Source organism: Calonectris borealis, chromosome 1 (assembly GCF_964195595.1).
Source record: "Calonectris borealis chromosome 1, bCalBor7.hap1.2, whole genome shotgun sequence".
Lineage (NCBI taxonomy): Eukaryota > Metazoa > Chordata > Aves > Procellariiformes > Procellariidae > Calonectris > Calonectris borealis.
In genome coordinates this window covers 35,812,425-35,836,880 of record NC_134312.1, presented here as the reverse complement: position 1 = coordinate 35,836,880, position 24,456 = coordinate 35,812,425, and the positions used below count along the sequence as shown (strand labels likewise).

General features: G+C 38.2%; 1 protein-coding gene across 1 annotated transcript in view; it reads left to right on the top strand.

Moving 5' to 3' along the window:
- The window catches only part of LRIG3 (leucine rich repeats and immunoglobulin like domains 3), a 42,894-nt gene extending 20,149 nt beyond the window's left edge, over positions 1–22,745 (top strand). The window contains exons 4-19 of the mRNA XM_075148490.1: positions 1,805–1,939; positions 2,587–2,730; positions 4,655–4,798; positions 5,107–5,250; positions 5,672–5,815; positions 7,187–7,267; positions 7,938–8,009; positions 8,378–8,449; positions 10,985–11,148; positions 14,740–15,060; positions 15,599–15,880; positions 16,498–16,950; positions 17,162–17,320; positions 18,394–18,537; positions 18,618–18,893; positions 22,032–22,745. Coding sequence (XP_075004591.1) covers positions 1,805–1,939; positions 2,587–2,730; positions 4,655–4,798; positions 5,107–5,250; positions 5,672–5,815; positions 7,187–7,267; positions 7,938–8,009; positions 8,378–8,449; positions 10,985–11,148; positions 14,740–15,060; positions 15,599–15,880; positions 16,498–16,950; positions 17,162–17,320; positions 18,394–18,537; positions 18,618–18,893; positions 22,032–22,276 — 2,980 coding nt within the window. The 3' untranslated portion in view covers positions 22,277–22,745. The remainder of the gene's footprint in view (positions 1–1,804; positions 1,940–2,586; positions 2,731–4,654; positions 4,799–5,106; positions 5,251–5,671; positions 5,816–7,186; positions 7,268–7,937; positions 8,010–8,377; positions 8,450–10,984; positions 11,149–14,739; positions 15,061–15,598; positions 15,881–16,497; positions 16,951–17,161; positions 17,321–18,393; positions 18,538–18,617; positions 18,894–22,031) is intronic.
- The last annotated feature ends 1,711 nt before the right edge of the window (positions 22,746–24,456 follow it).

The following is a 24,456-nucleotide window of genomic DNA, read 5'->3' as shown; positions in this document are numbered from 1 at the left end:
AGCTAAACTTTGTAATACAGGGGCTATTATCCTGCCAGTTGTGAGGAATTTCTGTTTTATGGAGCAGTGCTGACACAAAGACAGCACTGTGCAAGCCGTCTCTATAACTGAACACCTTCACACTGCAATTTAGGAGGCGTGCAGTTCAGGAAATTGCTGGCTTCTGCTGGAGCACACTTTTACTGCAAGGAAAATTTTATTCGTCACTCAAGTAATTGGCAGTTTTAATACCTTGTTAGTAATTACCTTATAAACAAACTAATGCATAAAGGCAAGGCTCTATGACCTGTTATCTAACTCACAGTGTTATTTGGCCAGTGGAACTGACACATGGTGGTAGTGTTTGTTGTTGTTTTTTATTAAAGTAATTTGTTTCCATTTATTATAAATACTTTCAGCTAAGAGTTAAAAAAATGCAGTGTACCTCTACCAGACAGCCTGAGGAATGAAACACGATACAAGCGCAGCGTTGGAGGGGCTGCAAGATCACTTACCCATTCCCACATGTGGTCAGAGGCCCATTAATCTAACTTCTGGTTCAGTTTTTGAGTCAGGACTTTTTTGTCTTGAGCAGTAATCCCCCCACACCCTTTGAATATGTGAGTGTGGTCCATGCTATCCTAAATGTGTGGCTTACTATTTGATCCAGAGCAAGTATTTCCAATAAAGGCAAACACCTTCCAGAATCAACATTCTTGTTGATAGTTTTACCAAAATTGCCTTTGCCTGCAATCTCTAGCTGCTGGGGAGAGCTCCTAAATTTTGATTATTCATCATACTAGGTACAGAACGTACCACAGTCAGAACTGACTTGAACTTCCCAAGGTAACAAGGATCATTTCGGGTTACTTTCATTTAATTGGTTGTGATCTGTTTTCCCCTATGTACCATTACCCCCAAACAAATAACCCTATTAAAGTTGCTGATGTGTGCGTATGATTCTGTACATGACGCAACTGGGATGGAAAAACTGATAGGTTGCTGGGTCTGAACAAGAAATATGATTGCTGGAAAAAGTACATTTCATTGGAAGTGAAAGAAGGAGTGTTCGTTTTAGTGGACTAGGATACCCGTGTCTTAAACAGTTGCAGAATTTTTGTTGTGGAACTGGGTGTGATGCTTAGCTGAAGTTTCACCAGACATGAAGTCCAGAACCTCTGTAATGAGCTGTAATAAGCACAAATTTTATTCTTTGCAAACTCTCTAGAAAAATATATAGATGAAATACTAGGTCTAATTGCAAAATTATAGAATGTCTTTCTGAGGAGGCGCACTGTCATCCATCTCCTCTAATCTAGCTCTGTTTTTATGGAAATGCAGTCCAATTTTCGTGCTGTAGGAGTTTTCAAAAAAACAAAACACCATGTCTAGCTACTATGATGTTAATTTGGTTAAAATATAAACCAACTCTAATCTGATTTCATTACAATACTGTGACATACTGTTCAATGCAAATACTAGATATTTCTACTGTTCAGAAATAGATGATCATAGAGTTTTATGTCTTGTTTTAAAAGCCATGAATTGCAATAATTGGATTGTAATGCAATTTTTTTCATCTTGTTTGCTGGGAATATGTTTTAAGAAATGTTGATGAACACATTTATTTAGAGCATTCCAATTTGTGATTTGGGATGGCTAGAAATGAATGTTATGTCTAGAGAACATACTTTATTGGTTTTCCTTAACTAGAAATTATTTTCAAGTGGGGGAATTAAGAACTAACTTTCATCAGAGTCATGTGTAGTTAACAAGTGTTTACTTTGGAAATGGCAGTCTTTTGACTACTGTCCTTAAATTTCAGGACCAGTAATAAGATTGCCAACATCTTGTCTGAACATCTGAAGCCGTTTCAGAGTCTAGAAACTTTGGACTTGAGCAACAACAACATATCAGAGCTAAAAATATCATCATTTCCATCGTTACAGCTCAAGTATCTGTAAGTAAAACTTAGTATTACCTTTTTTCTTTCCGGTTACTTTCAAAAAACTTGTTGGAAAACTTAGATTGGCAGCTGTCTGTTAAGGTACTAAATCTTCTTTCAATTAGACACCCATTAAATATTTACTCGTACTTTCACCTGTGGAATTTAACATAAGCTGCTAACTTGAAGACATGAGTTGTTGCAATGAGATGTTTTAGTTCATAGAAAGTGAAGGTCATTATCTTGAGATGAAACAAATAGATGTGTCTCTTGGGAGAAATAATTATGTAACAAAGTGAACTTAAATTCCCCATGGTTGGACTAGTCTTGAGTTACCTGGAGTTCGGTGGACTTTTTTTTTAATCTGCCTTAATCCTTATTCAGTAATAGTGCAATGCCAGAGCTATGCTGAGTGAGAATAAAGTAATGGGATTGCAACATGCTATCTTCTGCCAATAATACACTCCTGCAGGGTAGAGCAAAATGGTGGTGATGAAATACTATTTGACCATAGTCTGAGCTGTCTAGAGCTCTAATTAATATGATAAATGAAATTCCATTTATCAAGGAGTAGGCAGTGCAAGAACTTTGTGTTTCACTACTTGGTATTAAGAATTTATTAAATAACTGTAAATTTAACCTTCTAGACATTGTTTCAACAGGTACATTAACGGTAACCGAATAACCTCCATGGAGCCTGGTACCTTTGACAATTTGTCTACCACACTTCAAGTATTGAAACTGAACAGGAACAAAATTTCAGCAATCCCTCAAAAGATGTTTAAACTCTCCCATCTGCAGCACCTGTAAGTGCAATCTACAATTGACTAATTGTTTTCAGGTTTTCCAAAGCACTGGCAGTGCTTGAACTTTAGCCTTTAATTTAATCAGAGGCAGAGTGAGACAGACACAGAAAACGTATTACTGCAACCCTTACTAACTGCAGCTTTGTACTGAACAAAACTAGTCTTATATATTGGTGAGATGTGAATAGTCTTTGTGTTTAAAATTGTGTTTGCCTATTAAAAGAAAAGGCTGGAGAAGGGGTAATAACAGTATTCCTGTAAGAAAGCATTGGAAAAATATTAAGTGAAGTAAAACTTACATAGTTCACTACAGCAGTCTCCTATTTATTTTGTGCTTTCACGGTGAAATGAAGGGAATTAGTTTGCTTTCAGAAGGTATAACAATAAGCAATATGCTTGAGTAAATAGACCTCCATCAGCTTCACTGATACAATGCTGTCTATAAATGTTTTTCCTAATAAATAATAAAATTATTTAATATGGAAGAGGATGGGGAAAGATCTTTTTTTTTTTTTTTTGATAACTTAGAGTGCAGGAAGTTGACAAGAGGATGGGCTAGGACTGCACTTTGTCAAATCCTGAATAATTATGTTCCATATTAGATAGTCAAGAGTTAAAAATGATGAACTCTCTTAGGTTAACCTTGAAAGTGAAAGGTCATAAGAAGAGTGAAGTGTTAGGATGCTTGACACATCTGGAAACAGTGACTGTGTCTTTTCTGTATACAAATGCAGGAAGAGTTTGACTCAAGTCTCAGTAAAAGAGTGTGAAAACAGTCCTGCAAAGCTCAGGATTTGCTAACAATCTTAGACTTTCTGATTTTCAGATTCAGCTGAAATTTTGGAAGTTGGTGATGTTCTTGCCTAAAAAAGTTCTGCTCGTTCACAATTTAATTAGTAGGCTGACCTAGTTATGTTAGGTAGCTAATCTGCAATGAAGGCAAAAAAATTGTGTTATCACCCGAAACAAGTGTTCAGAGGAGGAGTGGAGAAGAACTGAAGGCTGTTCTTACTGAACGTTCCTCACTGCTTATGCACATTTAAATCAGGAGGAGGAGTAGAGTTCTCTATCAGGTGTCTGTTACCAGGTAGGGTTCATATCAGGCTACCAGAGAGGAAAGCTGAATTTCTACAACTGAGACTCTGAAAAATAACTGTGGTATAACAATGGAGGGAAAATTATTTAGACCTTTACTTCCCATGGGGAAGTAAGTTTTGGAAGGAGAGGATTCTTCTTGGTTTGGTAGGATGCAGGTTGATAGATCTAAGATCTTCTTGAAGGGGCAGATGATCACTCGTTGTTGTATGAGGGCCTTTTCTTAGTATTGTCTAATCCTGCCTCTTTATACTATATATCAATTGTTGCTAATAAATATAACTTAATTTAGCAAATGATAGCTAGTTTAAAATTCACTGTTATAAAAACTGTTAGTGTTGTTCTTTGTGCCTGTATGAGGCTAGACTTCCCTTTTCATGTAGCTCAGAAAGTTGGAAAGCTTGCGGTTGGTGCAGGGTTTGGAGTTAAAAAGGACCAAAGCCAAGAAAGTGTTGTGGGGAGCTGGAAAATAGAAAATACTGAGTAGTACTGTCACTGCAGCTTGCCCTCCAGCTAGTTATGCCTTATAACTCCCTTCCAGGACACACATGGGTCTCAGCTTCTGACATTCTAGGTCTACAAGGATTCTTTAAATCTGAAAATCAAGGAACTACGAAGTACTTGTCCTCAGTATCACAAAAGCAGAACAGTATTAGCATGGTTAAACATAATGTATTACAGTAAAATGTTTGATTTTTATTACATCTTGTCTTTGTTGTTTTATGTGCAAAAAAAGCATTTAAATAAGGTTTGTTTCCAGAGAGGGAAGAAAGGTTGTTGGCATGCAGGTAAACTTACTCTGCTGTAACCGTAAGTTTTATTGACGCAGGGAACTGAATCGCAACAAAATTAAAAAAATAGATGGGCTTACTTTCCAAGGACTTCCAGCTTTGAAATCATTAAAACTGCAGAGAAACGGGGTTACTAGGCTCATGGATGGTGCTTTCTGGGGATTGACCAACATGGAAGTCTTGTAAGTATCACCTTTCTGCTAATAGATTCTGCTGATAACATGTTAAGTAGAATTGCAGAAAATGAATAGAATTGATTGATAAAATTTAAAGATGTTTTTGAATAAAATTGTTCTAGTGTGATTTGAAAAGCAGCAAGCAGTCATTGGTGAACGTGTAGGACAGGACATTCTGAATGCATGCATACAAATCTAAATGTAAATAGGGGTATCATGAAGTCAGATGTGGACCTGTGGCAAAGCACACACGCCACTGAGTTTCTGAACCTTACGTCTTTTATCTGTTTGTATGTGTTTGTGTGTGTTTGTAGGCAGCTGGACCATAACAACTTAACAGAGGTAACCAAAGGCTGGCTTTATGGCTTGCTGATGCTGCAGCAACTCCATCTCAGCCAAAATGCCATCAGCAGGATCAGTCCTGATGCCTGGGAATTTTGCCAAAAACTCAGTGAGCTGTGAGTAGCTTTTATTCTATTCCAGTTTTGAAAGCCGGGTATGTGCCAAAGCATGAGCTTCTTACCACTGATCTGTGAATTTTTCATAACAAAGTTTCCAAGTTGACAACAACTTTTTTGTATGTGAGACAGTTATATTTTGTTGAAAGAAGTTGAAGCGAACCGTGACTGCTTCATTTCACTGTGGCAGTTGTCCTAGAACTGTAACACAGTCATTTTCAAATGAAAGAAGTTCATTCTGCAGTAATTTGTGAATTATCGGAAATGATACACAAGCTGTGTGATCAAAAATGGTGTAGTAGGTTTTGTGATAGTTGTAAGGGAAAAAACTTTCTCTCTCCCCGAAAATTCACCTGGGTCGAACTGAGTAATAAGCACTGCAGCATAAACATTAAAATACGTTTTTTCCTTGAATATGCAGAGATTTGACGTTCAATCACTTAGCAAGGTTAGATGATTCAAGCTTCGTTGGTTTAAGTGTGCTGGTTGGACTGTACATTGGAAACAACAAAGTAAATTACATTGCCGATTGTGCCTTCCGGGGACTTTCCAGTCTACAGACTTTGTAAGTTGACAAACTCATTTTTTTAAGGTTAAAAACCATAAGAAAAACCCTCAGTGTTTATAGATTTTTTTTTTTCCTTATGAAATATACAAGAACCTTTCGTTAACTTTCCCAGATCAGCATATATTTTTCCTACAGTAGGATTTTTTTTCAGAATAGTTGGGAGAGGGTGGACTTCCTCTTTCTCTAAGGCTGTGCACAATGGATGGTGGTAATTACGATACGAACTTTCAGTAGCGTTATTATGGGAAAGGCATGTCTCTATTAGAAAGCAGCAAGCAGCAGTGCTACCCACCGCTTTAGGGATCTGGATCATAGTTGTTGCTTAACTGAATCAACGTTCTCGCTCATGGTAGAAATTAGAAGGCAAAACTCAAAACTGTGTATTACTATGGATGCTGATGCTTGTCATGACTGAGGAATTGCTTTAAGCATTTGAGCATTTTTTGAAATAGCATTTCTTAATGGAAGGGGAAGAAAGAAGTAAACTAATCTAAATATATTCCGCTTCATTAAAATCTTCCAGTTGTGTACCATTGACCCACCTGTTAGCCAGATGAATGAAATGGTTTCTTTTCCCTCTAGGCTTTGAAAAGGGTGCTAAAGTTTTACTTTCAGGGGTTTGCTCACATACTCACACTTTGGGCATCTAGCAAAGATGCAATTCAGAGGAGTGTATACTATGTTTTTTAAGTATACAGAGAGATATAGATCATAAAGAGAGGAAGTCAGAGGCTTGTGAGGTGTCTAGGAGTTAAGTCTTAGACTTTTCCTCCTAGATTTTTTTTTTCCTCTTCTAGCCCTATGCTGTTGATTCTTTGCTGACATGCCGTTCTTTTCATGAATCTCTAATCGTTTTATGCTTCACAGATAATCAAGCTAGCATTGTGGATGTGGTAGGATGTAGAGATGATTCACTTATTAATAAATCTTTGTGTGTTCTCTGTGTGTTAATATTATGAATTTACAAAGGCATGAGTGTATTTTGTTTCAAAGTGGCAACAGTTGATCCCTTCCCTTCCTATGACACTCCTTCTCTTATGATAGTCCTGTATCTGAATATCCTTGTAGGGGGGATGTGGATTTGTTTTCTAACAATTCTTAAAATTGTAGCGTTTGTGATCTTTTTAATTATCAGTAGAAAAAGTACTAATAGTCTTCAAAGTTTCTCTGTAAAAAATGAAATGAAATAGCTAATCAGGAAAAACTTCTCTTCAAACAGACAAACAAAAAAACCCCAAACAAACAAAAAACAACCTACCAGAAAGCTATTTTAGAAACTGTTTTAAATAATACATGCTCTTGAAGAAGTATGTACCTTGTTTTTTTTAATAGCTCTTGTGGTTTGATTTCCCCTCTCCCCTTAAACAGGGATCTGAAAAACAATGAAATATCATGGACTATTGAAGATATGAATGGTGCCTTCTCTGGCCTAGATAAACTTAGGAAGCTGTGAGTATTGCTACAATATTTGTATCTCATCATTCCTTAAAAAAATGATCTTAGATTATATGTGTCTCAAGGGACAAGCCCAACACTTAATGATGTTATGTTTTCCATAGCTGAGATTATTTTTTTTTTTCCTCCCTTACCATTTTGTTCTCTGTAAAATGTTCGTTTTCTGTAAAAGAAATTCCAGATTTTTCAAGTCACACTAACCTGAAATATTTTAAATATCACTACTATTTGTGGAAACATTGCTCAAAGAATGAGGGTTTCCCATGATAAGAACTAATAAATCTGTTATATGACAAAGGCATAGTGACAGGGATAGTCTTTGATAAAGTAATGCAGCATCCGATGGAAATGGCTTCATTGCATTGAAATTTTTAAATGCACATTTATGAAATGAAAAGATGCTTATGTGTATACATGTAGAATAATCCATATCACTGAGCTGTACACGTTAAATGTCTTCTAAAATCACTGTAAAATCTAGATGTTTACTCAAGGGGAATAAAATAGTATCTTTTAGCAGTGAGACATTTTGTTGCATTGGGGAAGGTTGAATGGTGAATATTGGTCAAGGTTTAGAAATAAATGCCAAAAATGCAATTGTTCAGCTCAAAAAATGCTTCCATTTTATTGCATCTTTTTTGCATCATGTACTTATATTTTTCAGGATACTCCAAGGAAACAGGATTAGATCCATTACAAAGAAAGCATTTTCTGGTTTGGATGGACTTGAACACCTGTAAGTAGGAGAAATTCACATTTAACTCAATATTGGAAAAAATGAATTTTGATACTAATTGAAATAAAAGTAGGACTAACAAGCTCTACTTATCACTTTGAATGAAATACACTTACTGTGGTGGCTACTGTGATCTTGAGAAGGTTCTTTTATTTTGGAGTTATGCTGAATATGAATTTTGGAATTAATGCAGAAAGTGTAATGTATTAAGCATGCTATAAAACTCCTTAAACCTGTCTCTTTAATTTTTGAGCTAGGGGATCCTTTGCATATCACTAAGGCAGCAAACTATTCCTTGAGTCTTAAATACAGTCAGTTTAATAAATTACTCTTCCCTCCTCTGATGTTATTTTTCTTTTTTTTCCTAGAGATCTAAGTAACAATGCAATTATGTCAGTTCAAGGAAATGCATTTTCACAAATGAAGAAACTCAAAGAATTGTAAGTTTCTATCTAAAGACATCACCTCTATTAAATGTGTATATATCCGTATAAATATATAAATAAAATCCTTGTAAGATGTTGCCTGATGCAGTGATAAACTCCCACTGTAATCTCTCTTGAAGTCATGTAAAAAGGGTGTGTCAGTGTTTTGCTTTTTTTTATTTTTTATGTGATGACTGTATTTAAGTGAGATAGTGTAGGATAAGAGGCGTTAATTTTCTGCTACATTTGGTGTCTAGAGTCCTTATTTTAAATTGTCTGATCTCTAATAGGTACTAGATAAGGGAGACTTTGATGTAATGTGCTATAAGATCAGCAGTGCTATCACTGAGCTAAAGTTTACTGGACCAGTGAAATGCAGTGCTGTAATTCTTTTGTAAAGACCTGGTTGTCAGTGCTTGTAATTGGGTCCTTCTATCCTGTAGTAGCAAAGGGGCAGGTCTTCAGAGAAGTCATGAAGCGGTCACTGGGAAGAATGTATTCTTCTAGTGAGTTTGGGGGTTTTTTTTGTCCTCTTGCCCTTTTTTTTCCATTGATCAATGCAGAAAAACGCTGTCACTGTTCCCTGTGTTTTGAGCACAGCTAATTCTTCTTGCATGTATCTTATGTCTCCTCTATTCATATCAGCCTTCTCTAGTCAGATCTGCTGTCCTGAGCTGCTCTGTGGATAATCTGTCAACAAACTAAATAATAACAAAAAGATGCTGCTCTCTACTTCATCTTATGGTATTAGTCCATGTTGGATACCGTAGAGAAAGTAATGAGGAGCCTTGCATATTTCATAGAATCATAGAACAGCCCAGGTTGGAAGGGACCTCAAAAGGTCATCTGATCCAACCTTTCGTGGAAAAGGGAGCCTAGATGAGGTTATCTAACACCCTGTCCAGTTGTGTCTTGAAAACCTCCAGTGCTGGGGACTCCACCCCTCCCTGGGCAGTTTGTTCCAGTGTATGATTGTTCATGCTGTAAAATATTTCTTTGTTGTATCTAGACAATATTTGGTTCATTCGAAGTTCAGTTTGGTATTACCCATATCCTGATGTAGCTGCAGCTGCTCTAGAAAGCAGCAGCCATGCTTCTACCCATAGCCAGGGGTTTTCTGCCTTTCCTTTTCCTTGAGTTGGATCTGGTTTTATTGCTTGATGAGTTTGCTGAACTCACTCAGCCAGCTGCAGGGCAAATCCTAGATTTGGCACAAGAGAAATGGTGGGAGCACAGTGCTGACAATTAGGGATTGATATAGATGATTTGAAGAGTGATCAAATGTGATGGAATGACAGGCTGTCGCGAATGAGTGGTTTAGAGGCCTCTTAAACACTGCTCCAGAAGGTGTAAGATGCTACAAGATACCAGACTCTGAACATTTCAATGAAATAACTATTCAAGATTTGTTGGGGTTTTTTTCTGTACTTTTCTTGAAACACCTGGTAGACATCCATTATGCCTGAGGAAGATACAGACAGGTGGTAGAAAGTACTTTCCCAGAAGTAAGATTATTTAGTATAAATTCCCGTCTAGTAATTTTATTCTGAGGCCCCTAGAGAGTAAATCTGAAAATAATCAGACAGATACCCACTGCATCAGGGTAGCAAAAAATGCTGTGGTTTCTCTGCCTCCTAAGAATAACAAGAATTTCTCTAGAACTCCAGTGAAAGATGACCTATGTCATCTTAATGTAAACTGGTGAGCTGGCATCCCTAGGTTTTATCCATGCAGTGTTAGTGTGAAAAAAGAGCACAGAGATGCTCTTCCTTTTCTTCAAGAAAAAATCAAGAATTGGTAGTCTTCATTTACCTTTAAAGCTGTTTCGCTCCCTGGTTCCATAAATTATTTTTGCTTTTCCTCCAAGAACAGGTAAGATTTGAAGAGAGGAATTTTATTACTGACTGTGTTTTTTAACTTTTAAGGGTGATTCTGAGTTTTCAACCAAAACTGAGAACTCTTCCTACTTCAACTCCTGATTCTAGATGCTTCACAGAATATCCCTTTGCTTTCTTGCTTTTTTCCCCTCTGTGAATGTAGCTATTTGCATAGGTTAGGTAAGCTGATAACCAGTTCTGCACCTGTTATTTCAACACTTGACTATTCATCTCCCCATTCCCCTTTTTCAGTAGCTTCCCCAAGATAAATTCCGACTGAAATGGAAATGAATGAATGAAATTGTCTCAGAATTTTTTGATGTTAACTTCCAGAGCACCTCCCTTCTGGACTGTTCTCCTACGTGCCCATTCTGTGTGTCCTACTGCTGACTCTAGTTTTGTACCCAAGTCACACTGCAAACATGCCTGACTGCCTGGACTCATATTGGTAGCAGAAGCTGGGAGTTCAGGGTAACACGCCTGCTTTGTAGAATGTAGGAGTCATGACAATGGTGTCACTGCTTCTGAGCTAAATAATATTGCTGTCTTTCTCTTGTGATATATGTATTTAGCGTAAAAATTTAGTTTTGTTACGGACGTGTGCTCATATAGATCTGTATTACAAACAGAAGAAACAAGCAAACAGGCTTTGAATGTAATTGCTTTTTCTTAGGCACTTGAACACGTCGAGTCTCTTGTGTGACTGCCAGTTAAAATGGCTGCCACAATGGATGTCAGAGAACAACTTTCAGAGCTTTGTAAATGCCAGTTGTGCCCATCCTCAGCTGCTAAAAGGGAGAAGTATTTTTGCTGTCAGCCTGGATGGGTTTGTCTGTGGTGAGTATAGCCTCTATTCCTCATTCCATAGAACAAATTTTGCTGAATGCATTGATTTTTGTTGTGGTTTCTTTGATATGTTTTGATTTCTCTAATAAAATGGAGATGATTTAATATTTGTTAACATTTCCTTCTCTGTTCCCAAACTGTGATGTAGATGCTCAAAGCTTGTGGCTTTGTACAAGATGGGGAGTGATGGTTTTCTGACTTTTATTGCACGTACAGCTTGCTTACATAGTACAGCATAGCATGCAAGGGAAAACTCAATAGTTTGTGGTGGTAAATGTATATGCCTCTAGATTTAAAAGATGGATATTGTTTGGGTAACTATCATTTTTAAGTGAGACATATTTTGGCAAACTTAAGATGCAATTTTTAGTTTTGATTATTTGTAAATTATTTTCGTACTTCATCGGTCTTGAGGTTGTTCCAGAGCTGAGAAAATTTGAGGGTAAAATATATATAGCTGAGGCTATACTGGCCTCAGCTCTGACTTTTTTTATGTGTGCTTGTTGTTTACTTTAAAAATTATTTGGACTGTGTAAGTTATTGCCTGTATGTAAACTGTATTTTAAAACAGCCGATTACCACAGTTATGCTACTGATATTTTGTATTTCAGTACCCCAGAAAGTAAATGCTAGTAAAATATTTTTACCTTAAGACTTGAGAATTTGAGGTGATAGCATCCACCTTAAAAATGAAATTTCTCTATGTGTGTTTAGTTACATTGATTATCACCTATATGTCATGTTCTCTGTTTAAAGCAAAGTGAAACTAAGCATTCGGAGTAAAGATGTGTGTTTGAGTACTTGATACATTAAGTGGTAACTTTGAAAATATCAGGAAATTAAAAGCTAACTGGATTTCGTGTATTTTTGCTGTATACATTTTATTTTTCTTACTAAAGAAAATTCAAACTTTGTTCTTTGGAGACAAAACAGTAACCATACTTGTCTTCTCAGTCACTTTCTTCTCATAGCAAATATGACTGCTTAATTTTCACTGTTGCCACTCATACTCTTTTTTCAGTGGGAAAGCAGGCACAGAATATAAAATAGTGTACAAAACTATTGTTTTCTCCCTTCCTATTAGCAGTCAAATGTTTAATATATTAATGTTAAATAATGAGTAGATGGTGCATAATCTAGCTACTGCTGAAAAGGAGAAGTTGACATAGTGCAGGAAATTACAGATTACCCGATAGCTAATGGAGTATATATGAAGCAGACATCCTTATTTATGAGAAACTCGTTCTAGCGAGAAATTAAATTGGGGGATTTAATATATATCTCTTATTTGTTAAACCACGGGGGATTGTGATCTTTCTTTCAGCTGCTGAATGACATTTTTAATGAATTAATTTCAAAACCTTTAAGATATATTAGCAAAAAGGGAGGTACTAAGAGTAAGTTGTTACATTTAATATGTAAAGTAATTGTCATGCAGAAGTAACTAGAATCTCCTAATACAATCAATGAGAGTTTCACTGTTTATTAAATCTTTAAAGTATGCCATTCACTAGACGTTTGGGTGTACACACCTTGCCTTGTAAGTTTACAATGGCCACTTCGACTTTTGTAGAACTTTCAAGAGGAGTGTGTTAAGTCCTGTCTGAAATTAAAATAAATAATCTCTTATGTATAATTTATATGAGTGTATAAATCCTCCAAATCATGCCAAGTTACACTTTTGAAAACAGCTGGGAGATAGGAGGGAGTCATCCTAAATTTGTTAAAGAAAAGCATGTGTTAGGCAAGGGTTCTGTATCTGTGAAACTTAAAAAAAAAACAAAACAAAAACCAAAAAAACAACCCAAAAAACAACCAAAAAAACACCACCAAAAAACCCCCCAGAAAATCTGTGTAATCCTAAAATCATGTCTTTCAAGCTGAAACAAATCATGAGACATTTCTATACTGAAGATAATTGTGGAAGAAAAATAGAATAGATGCTTTTTTGACCTGTATTAATTACATCAGTTTAACATAGTGATGGTAAGAGCACTATCTAGGTGATTAATAGCTTGGTTTCTGTTATATAGTAGTCAAGTGGCTTCTATGTATAGCAGTCAAGTGGCGCTCAGAGTGTGTGTCTTATGTGTATATGTGTTTATACATCTGTGTGTGCCTTTCTGTGATACATGTATTCAAATACACTCTCAAATTATTCTGCTCGGACAAAAAGTATTGCCAGTCTTATCCTAGAGTGTTCTTCTGTATTCTGCTTATTTTAGTGACCTTTTAATCCCCCCTCCCTGCTAAATAATTAAGATCTTAAAATATTTTATTATTCCATTGACAGTATGACTGAACCAGAATGAAGTATGTTCTCCTGTCCTTTCACAAGGCTAACTTAAGTATTTACAATGTTTTGCTTAGTTATCCCTGTGTGAAGTCAGTGAAAGTATCAACTCAATTTGCAAATGGTATAGTTTGTCATGGAGGACTTCAGGCACGAGTATGAAGCATGAAAACCAAATGGTCTGGGAGATTCTTAAGGCCCATGCTTAGAGTCCCAGATCGGGGGATCCATGTTGCCCTGTCACTGCCACGCAGCTCCAGACTTGCAAATGTTCTGCAGGCAGCTCAAGTTCAGGCTATCTGTGCATCTCATTTTCTTTTGTAACATGCAGCGTGGAGGTTCTTCAAGGAAATTACACTTTGACCCTGGTATGTTCCCTGGTATGTTCCCAAACAGGTGAGACATAAGGAGGCAAAAGCGCGAGATAAAACCTGACTCAGTGCAGTGCAGGCAGGGTCTGCACTAAGGAGTAGTAGAGCAGTGCCTGTGAAGTTTGGGCTTGTGCCTTTGTCAGGAGGTAGGAGACATCTTGAAAGTTGGCAATACGCAAGGCTTTTCCTTTTGGGAGACCAAGCATTTAATTGCCCACTCCTTTTGTATGTGCAATGTACATGCAATTGACAAAATAAATAGTTCAGAAGGCAACTAATTCTGTAAACTCACAAAATGGCACTTTTAAGGTAACTTTCCAATAGTAAAGGGACCTCCAGAAACGAATCTCTTGAAGTTCTTGTGTGCTGCTTTGCTTAAGGGATTTTCAGCACTGCTGTGTTTGTAAGGTGGCTCAAACAGCCACAAATCACTGGAACAATGACTTTTGTACATGGTTGTTTTTTGTGGGTTTGGGGAAGACCCTCGACTTTAACTTGCAGTTTCTGATGGCAGAAGAACTATGCTTTCAATAAAGAAAAACTCACAGCAGCCTGAGGTGGTGTAAAGATGAAGGGTAGGCTTCTTCATGACTGACATTCGGAATAGGTCTTACGGATGTTCTCTCCTCTTCAGTGCTGCTGTTGAACAAACTGTACACACAGTCTGCTTTAAAATGTGCTTCCTCTTCAATAAGAGATGACTTGGCACAATAAACTCATAAATATGGCATCTTTGAATGCCCTAAGGGTAACAAAATTTAAAATGAAAGCATTGTGTATCCATTTTATAAATACTTACCTGACTCTTCTCTCTAACCTATAAAACAAGGCTTGCAAACTCTTTCTAAAAAGAGTCCTCAGGTCTCACATATTTTTTTTTTCTCTTCCTCTGTGTTACTTTTTCTCCCTTCTGTGCAGATGATTTTCCTAAACCACAGATCACTGTCCAGCCAGAAACCCAGTCAGCAATCAAAGGCTCCAATTTGAGTTTTGTATGTTCAGCAGCCAGCAGCAGTGATTCCCCAATGACTTTTGCATGGAAGAAAGACAATGAATTACTGCAAGATGCTGAAATGGAGAATTACGCACACCTCCGGGCACAGGGCGGTGAAGTGATGGAGTACACTACAATCCTTCGACTGCGCAATGTTGAATTCAGCAATGAAGGGAAATACCAGTGTGTTATTTCAAATCATTTTGGTTCATCCTACTCTGTCAAAGCCAAACTTACAGTAAACAGTAAGTATGTTACTTTTTGCTTGTAGACTTAAATTAGAATGATTTTAATCAAGATATGTAAACATACTTTTTTCCATTCTCATCATCAGTGTCTTTTAGAAGATCCCTTAATAAGCTGAGATTATTTCTTAAAATGTATCTAGTTCCAAGATCACATTCAGTTTTACATCTGGCCACATTGTGCTGAACCATAGTATAGGAAAAAACAAGTAACAGACCCAATTCGTAGTAAATCTGACAAAACCTGTGTAACACAATTGGAAAACATTAATCTTTTCTTCACAGGAGGTAAGTTTATACTCTGTTTCAAGGTACTAAGGAAAGGTCACGTTGGAGGCTGTTAGCAGAAATGAGATTTTGATCTAGATCGTCTCACGTACTTCACAGCTCCCTCCCTTTCTCTTTGCTGGCTACTCATAGATTTCGGTTGTATGCTTCTCAAAATTTTTAGGCCCAAGAAGGGTGTTAAGAATATGCTGTGCAAAAAAGGAAAAATATGTTTCATTTATTCATTTTGGTATCGCTAACTTTTCTTTAGTGCTGCCTTCATTTACGAAGATCCCCATGGACTTAACCATTCGTGCTGGGGCAATGGCACGTTTGGAATGTGCTGCAGTTGGGCATCCTGTCCCACAGATTGCTTGGCAGAAAGATGGTGGGACAGATTTTCCTGCAGCACGCAAGAGGCGCATGCATGTTATGCCTGAAGATGACGTATTCTTTATTGTTGATGTAAAGATCGAGGACACAGGTGTTTATAGCTGTACAGCTCAAAACACTGCTGGAAGCATTTCAGCTAACGCAACGTTAACAGTACTAGGTAAGACATTGGCAATCCTTAATGGCATAATCTCCTGGAAGAACAAAACTATTGCTGAGCACTTCTAAAATTGTCAGCTGATTAAAAATAGCATTGTTATGAAAGTGCTGTATAGAAATAAAAATATTCTGAAGTAATTTGTATTGACACAGAGTTATAGATTAGAAATATATATTCCAGCACACTATCACTATCATGATGCAAAATAATAAAAGCTAGTTATGTTTCTCAGTGTGCACACAATGTCTGATATGCGGGGGGGAGGGGGGGGGAACGGGCTGTTATTTTTGTTTAGAGACCAGAGATTTTTTTTTAACTTGCGATTTCCTGATATTTTGTTAGCCATTTTTAATTAGTTCTCTGCAATCTTGAGCATGTATGATTTGGCCTTTTTACCTTCTAAGGTAATCAAGCGTCTAGATCTGATCAATTGACAAGTAAACTGTAGGCTCTAAGTTCAAATTCCTTGAATGTGTTTTTTCTGAGAATGAGAGTAAGCTTCACTAGGCCTTACTGATGCATTTAATTTAGCTTTTCCTCTTGAGCTGTGAGGGAAAGGGGCATGTTCCCATTCCTGCAAGGTCATTTAGAATATAAGGCTTACGCTTTCTTTTCAGAAACACCATCATTTTTGCGGCCTTTGCTGGATCGAACTGTAACAAAAGGAGAAACTGCAGTCTTGCAGTGTATTGCTGGTGGTAGCCCTCCACCCCGACTGAACTGGACTAAGGATGACAGCCCTCTCGTGGTAACAGAGAGACATTTCTTTGCTGCAGGCAATCAGTTACTAATTATTGTGGATACAGATGTAGAAGATGCTGGGAAATACACTTGTGAAATGTCTAATACGCTTGGAACGGAACGAGGCAACATCCGTCTTAATGTAATTCCTACTCCCACCTGCGATTCTCCTCAAAACATTGCCCCATCACTTGATGATGATGGATGGGCCACAGTTGGCATTGTGATCATAGCTGTGGTTTGCTGTGTGGTGGGCACTTCCTTGGTGTGGGTGGTCATCATCTACCACACCAGAAGGAGAAATGAAGATTGCAGCATCACAAATACAGGTGTGTAAACTGAAGATTTGCCTTGGAAAGGGAAAAAAGTGTTCGTGGTTGCTTTGCAATGACTTTATTGTTGGGACATTTGTGTGCTTTGACTCAGAGTCAGAAGAGTGAATTACTTGTTACCTTCAGTGCTTTGCTGACAAGTTTAAAAATGCTTCTACAAACTGTGAAGTATGCTGATGGCTTTTGTGTGTGTTTTGCTTCCCCACAGATGAAACAAATTTGCCTGCTGACATTCCAAGTTACCTATCATCCCAGGGGACACTGGCTGAAAGGCAGGACGGATACGGTTCATCTGAAAATGGCAGTCATCATCAGTTCCTCACGTCTTCTGTGGGAGGGTATTTCTTGCAGCAGAGGGACAGTAATGGTAGGTGTAAAATGTTAAGCAGATTTTTCCATGTTGCTTGAGTAGCTGCAGTTTGGCTATTGTCTTTCTAACTAATAGAAATAACACTAAAGAAACAACTTCACTGAAGTTTAAGAGAGGTTGTGAAATGCATTGCTTGGGATTGCTTCAACGAGATAATAACAGAAACTTGGTTCTGTTCATCCAAATGATGTTATGGCTTTGCTTAAATCATGGAGTTTTTCTCTAGTCTCAAAGGTAAATTTAAACTGATGATCACATTTCCAAAACGAGAGTGTCCAAAAGGAATTACAACAGCATGTCCTCCTCTGTTACAGTGTGAAAAAGATGCTTTTAATGGAATGTAGGCGTGGGTGGTAATACCAGTGTAACTTTAGTATAATATAACTGATTAAACTTTCCTGTTAGAAAAGTCAGTAGGGCCAGAGTCAATAAAGGATTTAAGGTGACTGCAAGTTAAAAGCTGCAGTACTTAATATTTATACATCTGGCCCCTGAGGATCTGGAACATACCTGGATTAGGGAGGAAAAGGCTGGGAAGGGGTTAGGGTCAAGATACAGTCAGGAGTTGGGGCAGGTGGGAATGGAGCAGTGGTGAGATAGTTTTGCAGTTGTAGGATAGTGAGAGGAGCAGCCTCTTTGTGGAGCAAAAACCAGAGACCATGTCCACAGGAACCATTGAGCTGAAAGTCAGTATAGCTGTTCGAGCAGTCAATGACTCCCCGAGATTCTTCCACCCAGAACTTTCTCATTAGCACTTCGTGCTCCAGAAGGTGGCTGTGTGACAGAGCATGAGCCTGCCTTCCAGTGCTTTAGAGGAAGGAAGTCCCTGAGTCTGATCCGTGTGATTGGGTTTGTTCTGTTATCCAGGGACTGTATAATGATGCACGTTCTCTGTCAAGCTAATTAATTGAACACTTGCTAGAATTAGAGTTCTCATCAAAAGGTTAGGTTAAACTTAAGCAAGCTCTAAATACACTATGAAATTTAGTTGAACAGACAGGGCTCTTAAAAGAACAAAACTTACTCAAGAAACTATAAGCTGAAGTTGACACGTCAATTTTATTTTTAAGGCATTTGCCATCTAGACAACAGCAGTGAAACAGACTTGGAGGGTGTTGCGGATCCGTTCCTATGCCACTATCTGGGGACTTCAGGGACTTTGTATTTAAAAGGAAACACATATGGCTCTGAGGCCTTTGAAGCATACAGTGCAAGTAAGTTGGGGGAAATTTTAGTCTTAATTTCGTCTGTGCTATGATGAATCTATATAAAAACAATTCTTCATTTTCTTTAGGTTGCAGCTCTGACCAAAGAACAGCATGCTTGGACCCTTATGAGAGTGGATATTTAAAGAAAAAGGAATGCTATCAATACTCACCTCCACTGGAAGATCCCTTTGACCAGTGTGTTGGCATTATTGGGATGCAGGCTACAAGTAGCAAATTGATTAACTCCATTTATACTCAAAATGAAGGAACTGGACTAAAAAGCAAAAGTCTGAACTCAGACACATTTGATTTAAACAGAAGTTTGGAACCCTCATCTATTATCAGTAACAGCACTTTCATGGGTATGTTCTACCTATTTGTTTTTATTCAGGCTGCTGGTATCCTTGCTGTCTCGTTTCCTACTTCCAACACTAAGCAAAACTGATTTCTCAGCTTTTTCTTTCCCACTCCTGCAATAGGTGATTCTGTAGTAGTGTTTAGGTGCTCATATAGCTAGTGTTGCGAAAAAACTAATTTTGTGCAGTTTTGGGTGGGCTTCTTTTTGCAGGCGTCCGTGAATTTGGTAAGATAATACAGCATGTGGAATATAAATACTCAGAAAGGAGGAGAGGAGAGACAGGAAGTAGCTGAGGAAAGGCAGTTTGAGGGTTGTCCGTGTCGTTTTGCATGTGTTCTTGTCTTTTTGTTTTCTTCCCCCCTCTTCCTTCTTTCTTCTTCTATCACTTGTGATACTGCAGTATCTGTTTTTTAAAGGCTCATACAACTGAACTGTACACGTGGGCTTGCTCTCTCTGCACTGCAGTGCATGAGGACAGTTGGATGCCCCAGCACTCAGGGTGCCTTCTGGATCCTACCAGGAGTTAGCCAGGAGATGGGCCCTATCCTGTGTTACAAAGAGAGCAGCTTGGGGCTTGGTCAGAAGCAGAACTGACTTACATCAAAGGAGTCCTCAGGTCAAATGTGGTAGTCCAGTGAGGTGGTTCACCTCTGGATGTAATTGTGAGCCCTCTTCTGCTTCTCAGGAAACCTGACTTCTAAGGACCATTAGATATAACATCCCAAATGCTTGAAGTTCAGGAACAGAAAAGTGATTACAGTAAAACTGCGTAATGAACATATTTAGATTACGAAGAGATCTTAATAGCTCACGCTTACATAAAAAAATCTCATCAGTGGAGTGACTGTTATCTTTTATCTTATAGTTGGCATATTTCCATAAATGTTAGGATACTTACTTAAATACACCTTAAGAAACTTCAGACATACCAGAAGTTTTGCCTGACAGGCAAAAGGTGTGCAAGGTCCCAGGAGGGCTCAGGGCATGTGGGGAGACTTGAACTCCAATGTATTGTATAACACAGTGAGCCAGAACTATTTACCCTTCAAAGTATGGCACTGTGGAAAGATGCCCTCTCTACCCCTCCTTTGTTTTCTTTTCTCATGATGTGTATGACAAAAGAGTTTCTGAAGCTTAATTCAGGGTTTACAATTTTAATCCAGATTGCAGGGAGAGGTGGGGGGAAGGAGAAGAGCATTGCTTTACCTTTGAAGCTTCCTAAATTTTGGGTGTTGGTTGGTTGAAAACGCATGTAAACCCACATACTGCTTTCATCCCTGTGATATCTGAGCGCCAAGTGCAGCCCTGGTAGCATGGATTGTCTCCTGGCTGGTGTGTCAGCATGGTTGATCAAGGCCTGGGTCTGCTGGCTCTGCAAGGGGACCTGGGGGAATGTGCATCACTAGGCTCTTTGTTCTCAGGGGGTGGGGAGGGAGGGTACAAGCTCTGAAGTTTTCTCCCTTCGAAAGCCAGATGTTTGGACTGTAAAACATTGCAGATGCCATGACATCTGGCAGAGGCCCTGGGACTACACACGTCCTCCTGGCTGCCTGCCACTATTGCTGTGGTGGGACTGTGCAGATAGGGCTTTACCACACGTCTCCTGCAGAAAGTAGTTCTACTGTACGTGGGCATACCCAGGAGTTAATGCACCTCCAGGGCTTATATTCCCCTTTCTGCCCTAAAAATCCGTACAGAGCTACTTTTTTTGTCAGTTCTCTGAGCTACTACCCCACCCAAGTTGCATCATCATTGCCGTGGATGCTTCATAATCATTAGCACTCTTCACTCAAAGAGCCTATGGTTAGATCTTGGAGGTGGTGGCTGTGGAAGAAGTCTTGGTAGATTTCTTGTCTTGAGTTGTGGATTCACTTCTTCAGCATCATTGTCTTCAAATTCAGCCCCCTTTTGCCTCTACAATCACAATGAAGATGACAGCTGGCATTAACATCACTGTTGATGCATGAGCCAGAAAGTTCACAGCTTGGATTTTTTTTTTTTTAAGACAGGATTCATTTGTAGCTTTAGTGCTGTGAGGCACATCCCTTCATGTTGTGTTAGGAGCAAAATTGCTCTGCAAATCATTGATGCAAATATGGACATTGTCCAAATCCATTTTTAATAACTTCTCAGATTACAGTTTTACTTGAAACCTTTGCTTCTAGCAACTAAGCAAAACTAGAAGTATGGCTTTTTGGGTGCAGAATTTATAAATGATTGTAGTGTTAAGTTATGATTGTAGTGTTAAGTTATTAATAAAAACTGAGTTCTTCAAAATCAGCCTGTGGCACATTGTCCTCAGAAGATAAGTCTTTTTAGTGTCACAGGCACTATGATTTGCAACGGCTGTATCTTTCTTCAGTGAAAAAAGAGAGGGCCCTTCTTGCAGAGGTGTTGAAGCTAACACCTTCCCAATGGTGAAGAGTGACAGGGACATTAATTCTTTTCTGGCTAGTGAATTCAGATAATTATTAATAAAGATTCACCTGAAATGCCAAATTCTCTTTGGGCTACGTCTGTTCTAGCCAGTTGTGGGCGAAGAGATGAACAGGTGTGAATGGAGGATTTGGCTGGCGGGACCTTTATTATTAATGGGAGATGCTAGCCAGAAAAAGATTGTTTTAGCATTCAGATTGCACAGTGGGAGGATGTTGTATAACCCTATACATGTTGGGGTTTTTCTTTTTTTTTTTTTTTACTTTTGCTGAACTGCATAGCAGATTTCATGTGCCATTTGTTCACTGAAGAGCAAAGCAGGGAGACTGTTGCAACTTTTGCATTAGAAAGTGTCTTGTGATATGTTTGCAGTTTGGTCTGTGTGCCCACCTTCCCCCTCACCACCTTCCGCAAAGAAAAACGGGCATGGGAGTAGTCATGAAAACAAAAGTAATGAAGTTGTGTGTGGCTATACACTTACTCTGGAAATGTTTTTAATGTCTCAGGTGGCAGAATCTTACCTTATGCTTGTGATCACAGGGATGTTTTCTTTTAAGGGGTAAAATAACAGTTAAGTAAAATCTCACTTTGGTGAACTTTGCTTGTGTCGATCCTTGGCTTGCATTCTAACGTGCAGCCCTTAGTGAGACACAAAACTGTTAGCATCAGTATTTCTGTACTTACTTACTTATTTACTGTCTTTCAGGAACATTTGGAAAGCCTTTATGGAGGCCTCAGCTGGACTCTCTTTCCAGTTGTAGACAGCCAGCAAATTGCCAGCCAAAAACCTCCCATAACAATCCTCATGCCTCACTGGACTTTGATGCAGAGGCAGATGAAGATGGAAAAGAAAGGACAGTTTCTAGAGGAGAAAATAGCATTTATACTTACAAACAGTCCTTTAAAAACTTTAGGACTTCTACTTTCCAATCCTGTGATTTGGATACATAGCTCCTTTTGGACCTGCCATTGATTTCTGGAACCAAAGAAACACTTTGACATACTACTACCTCAGTGTGGAATTTTATTTAAAAAGGGAATAAGGAAAGGAAGAAGGGAAGAAAGAAGCCACGTGATGCTATGAATTCAGAACAAATAAATGCATTTTTATTCAAATAAAGCATAATTGCCAAAATGTTCTACGTTTTTATACAGGGAAAACATTCCTTATAAAAATACTATATTTCTAATTATTTTATAGCTTTGTTTTATGCAAATAATATCTTTTGTAAATTAATGGTGTAAATAATACAGCATATGTATTTCTATGTCAGACTTCATTTTATTGAAATGAGTAGCAAGCATTCTAATTTTGTACTGTTGTACCTTTTTACAAATGGAAACTCCATGCTGTTTGCAGGTATCATGCATCTTATTTGCACATTACTTTTAATAAAATATGCTGCCATGTGGTCGCTGACCCACATTAGTGTATGAAGAATGAAAAGTGTGAATTATGTTTGTAGATAGGAGTACTGCATATGTATGTGCCTTCTGTTGCATGTCTGCCCCTTTATTTGACTAAAACTTGTATCTCTGGATTTATTGTGTTAAATACGTTCAGCTTCTAAGAGTGGGTGTGGTCTTGCCACAACTACTGGTGGCTAGTAAGGTGGGTTGAAGCTCTTTGTACCAAAATAAGTATGCAAATCTTTCCCTTTGTGAATTCCTACTCTCAGATGTGTGTGCACACGTTGCCAGTTTTCATGCACACAAGGCTGTAGTACCAACAGTCTGCCCATGCCTGTGTGCAAATAGTGTGCACACATCTGGTGGAGGATGTGCACAGTAGATGCACAAATCCGTATCAAGCTATTTAGTAAAAGGAGAAAAAAAGCCACTGGATGTCTGTCTGGTAGCATCACTCTTTTCTAAGTGGCTTAGTGTGAAGTGTCTGCCAAATATGCAGTGCATGCCCAAGTCTTTGCTTTCCCATACCCTTTTCCCTCTTTTTTTGCTTCTACAACCACTTCCACGCTCAACGTGAGAAGGTAATCCAAGTACAAGATAATGTTTTCTTTGATTTAACTCATGCTTCTGTTCCTTATTCAGCTGCCCTTTTCTGGTTATAGATGAGATCTGTGCTTTATTCAATTGCTCAGTCAAGTTGAGCAATTGTAAATTCTTGGTGGATTAAATTTGCAGTAATGAACCCAATGCCTTCAACTATACGAAGTCAGAGAAAGAGGATTGCTTACTATAAAATGGTAATTAAAACTAAGTGAAAACACTCTGTTTTGTTTTTCTATGTACAGATGGCTACTATTTTAAAAAGCTGTGAATCCTCCTGTCGTCACCGCATTAAAACAGTGAGACTCCAAAATGGTTAATATTACAGGACATCGGCTTTTTACATCTGTCTACTTTGAAGGTGCAAATTTACATGGTTGCCAAATCGCTGCTTTTAAACTAAATTAAAAGCAGCTGTTAGAGCAGGCCATCACAGACATCATGGCTAAACCTAGAGCAAAGGTTTCACTGCCTGGTGTAGCTGAGCTAAGGGCTTTTTGTTGTTTGTAGCCAAAAACCTGGTACCCAGATTGCGATGCAATTTCCCTTTAATTTAGGCGCCAGTATTAGAGACAGGAAGTTAATCCATCCTTAGGCACTGGTGGTCTAAGTGTAGAGAATGGATTTTGCATGCTTTAGTTGATCATATTGCCAGATTTTCTGACTCTTATTGTTAATTTGTCTTCATTGCTGCCAGATGTGCTGATGTGGTGACAGACATTGATATGGGTATTTGATTATAATTAAGTGCATTTTGAAAGAGATTAATTTTTCCTGAGTTAAGCACATGCTATAAGTCAATAAGGCAAGAAATCTTAAATTTGATTCACTGAATAACTCTCCTTTTTTTTCCCCCTTGCTGACCCTAGCTTTTTTAGGGGGAGGAGAGCTGGGGGCCATCATAGCTTGTGTTTGTAACCAGACATAGCTTTTTGACATATTAACAAAAAAAAAAAAAAAGTTAAACCCAGTAAGTACATCCTTCATTCCAGAATTAATGTTTATGCTTAAGACTCCATGTTAAAGGTCCATCATGAAAAACAAGCTTGAAATTTGTTTTCTGTAGCAGAGGAAGGTTGGGAACGGTGGCAATGTAATTTTATTCCGTTTTCATCTTCTCC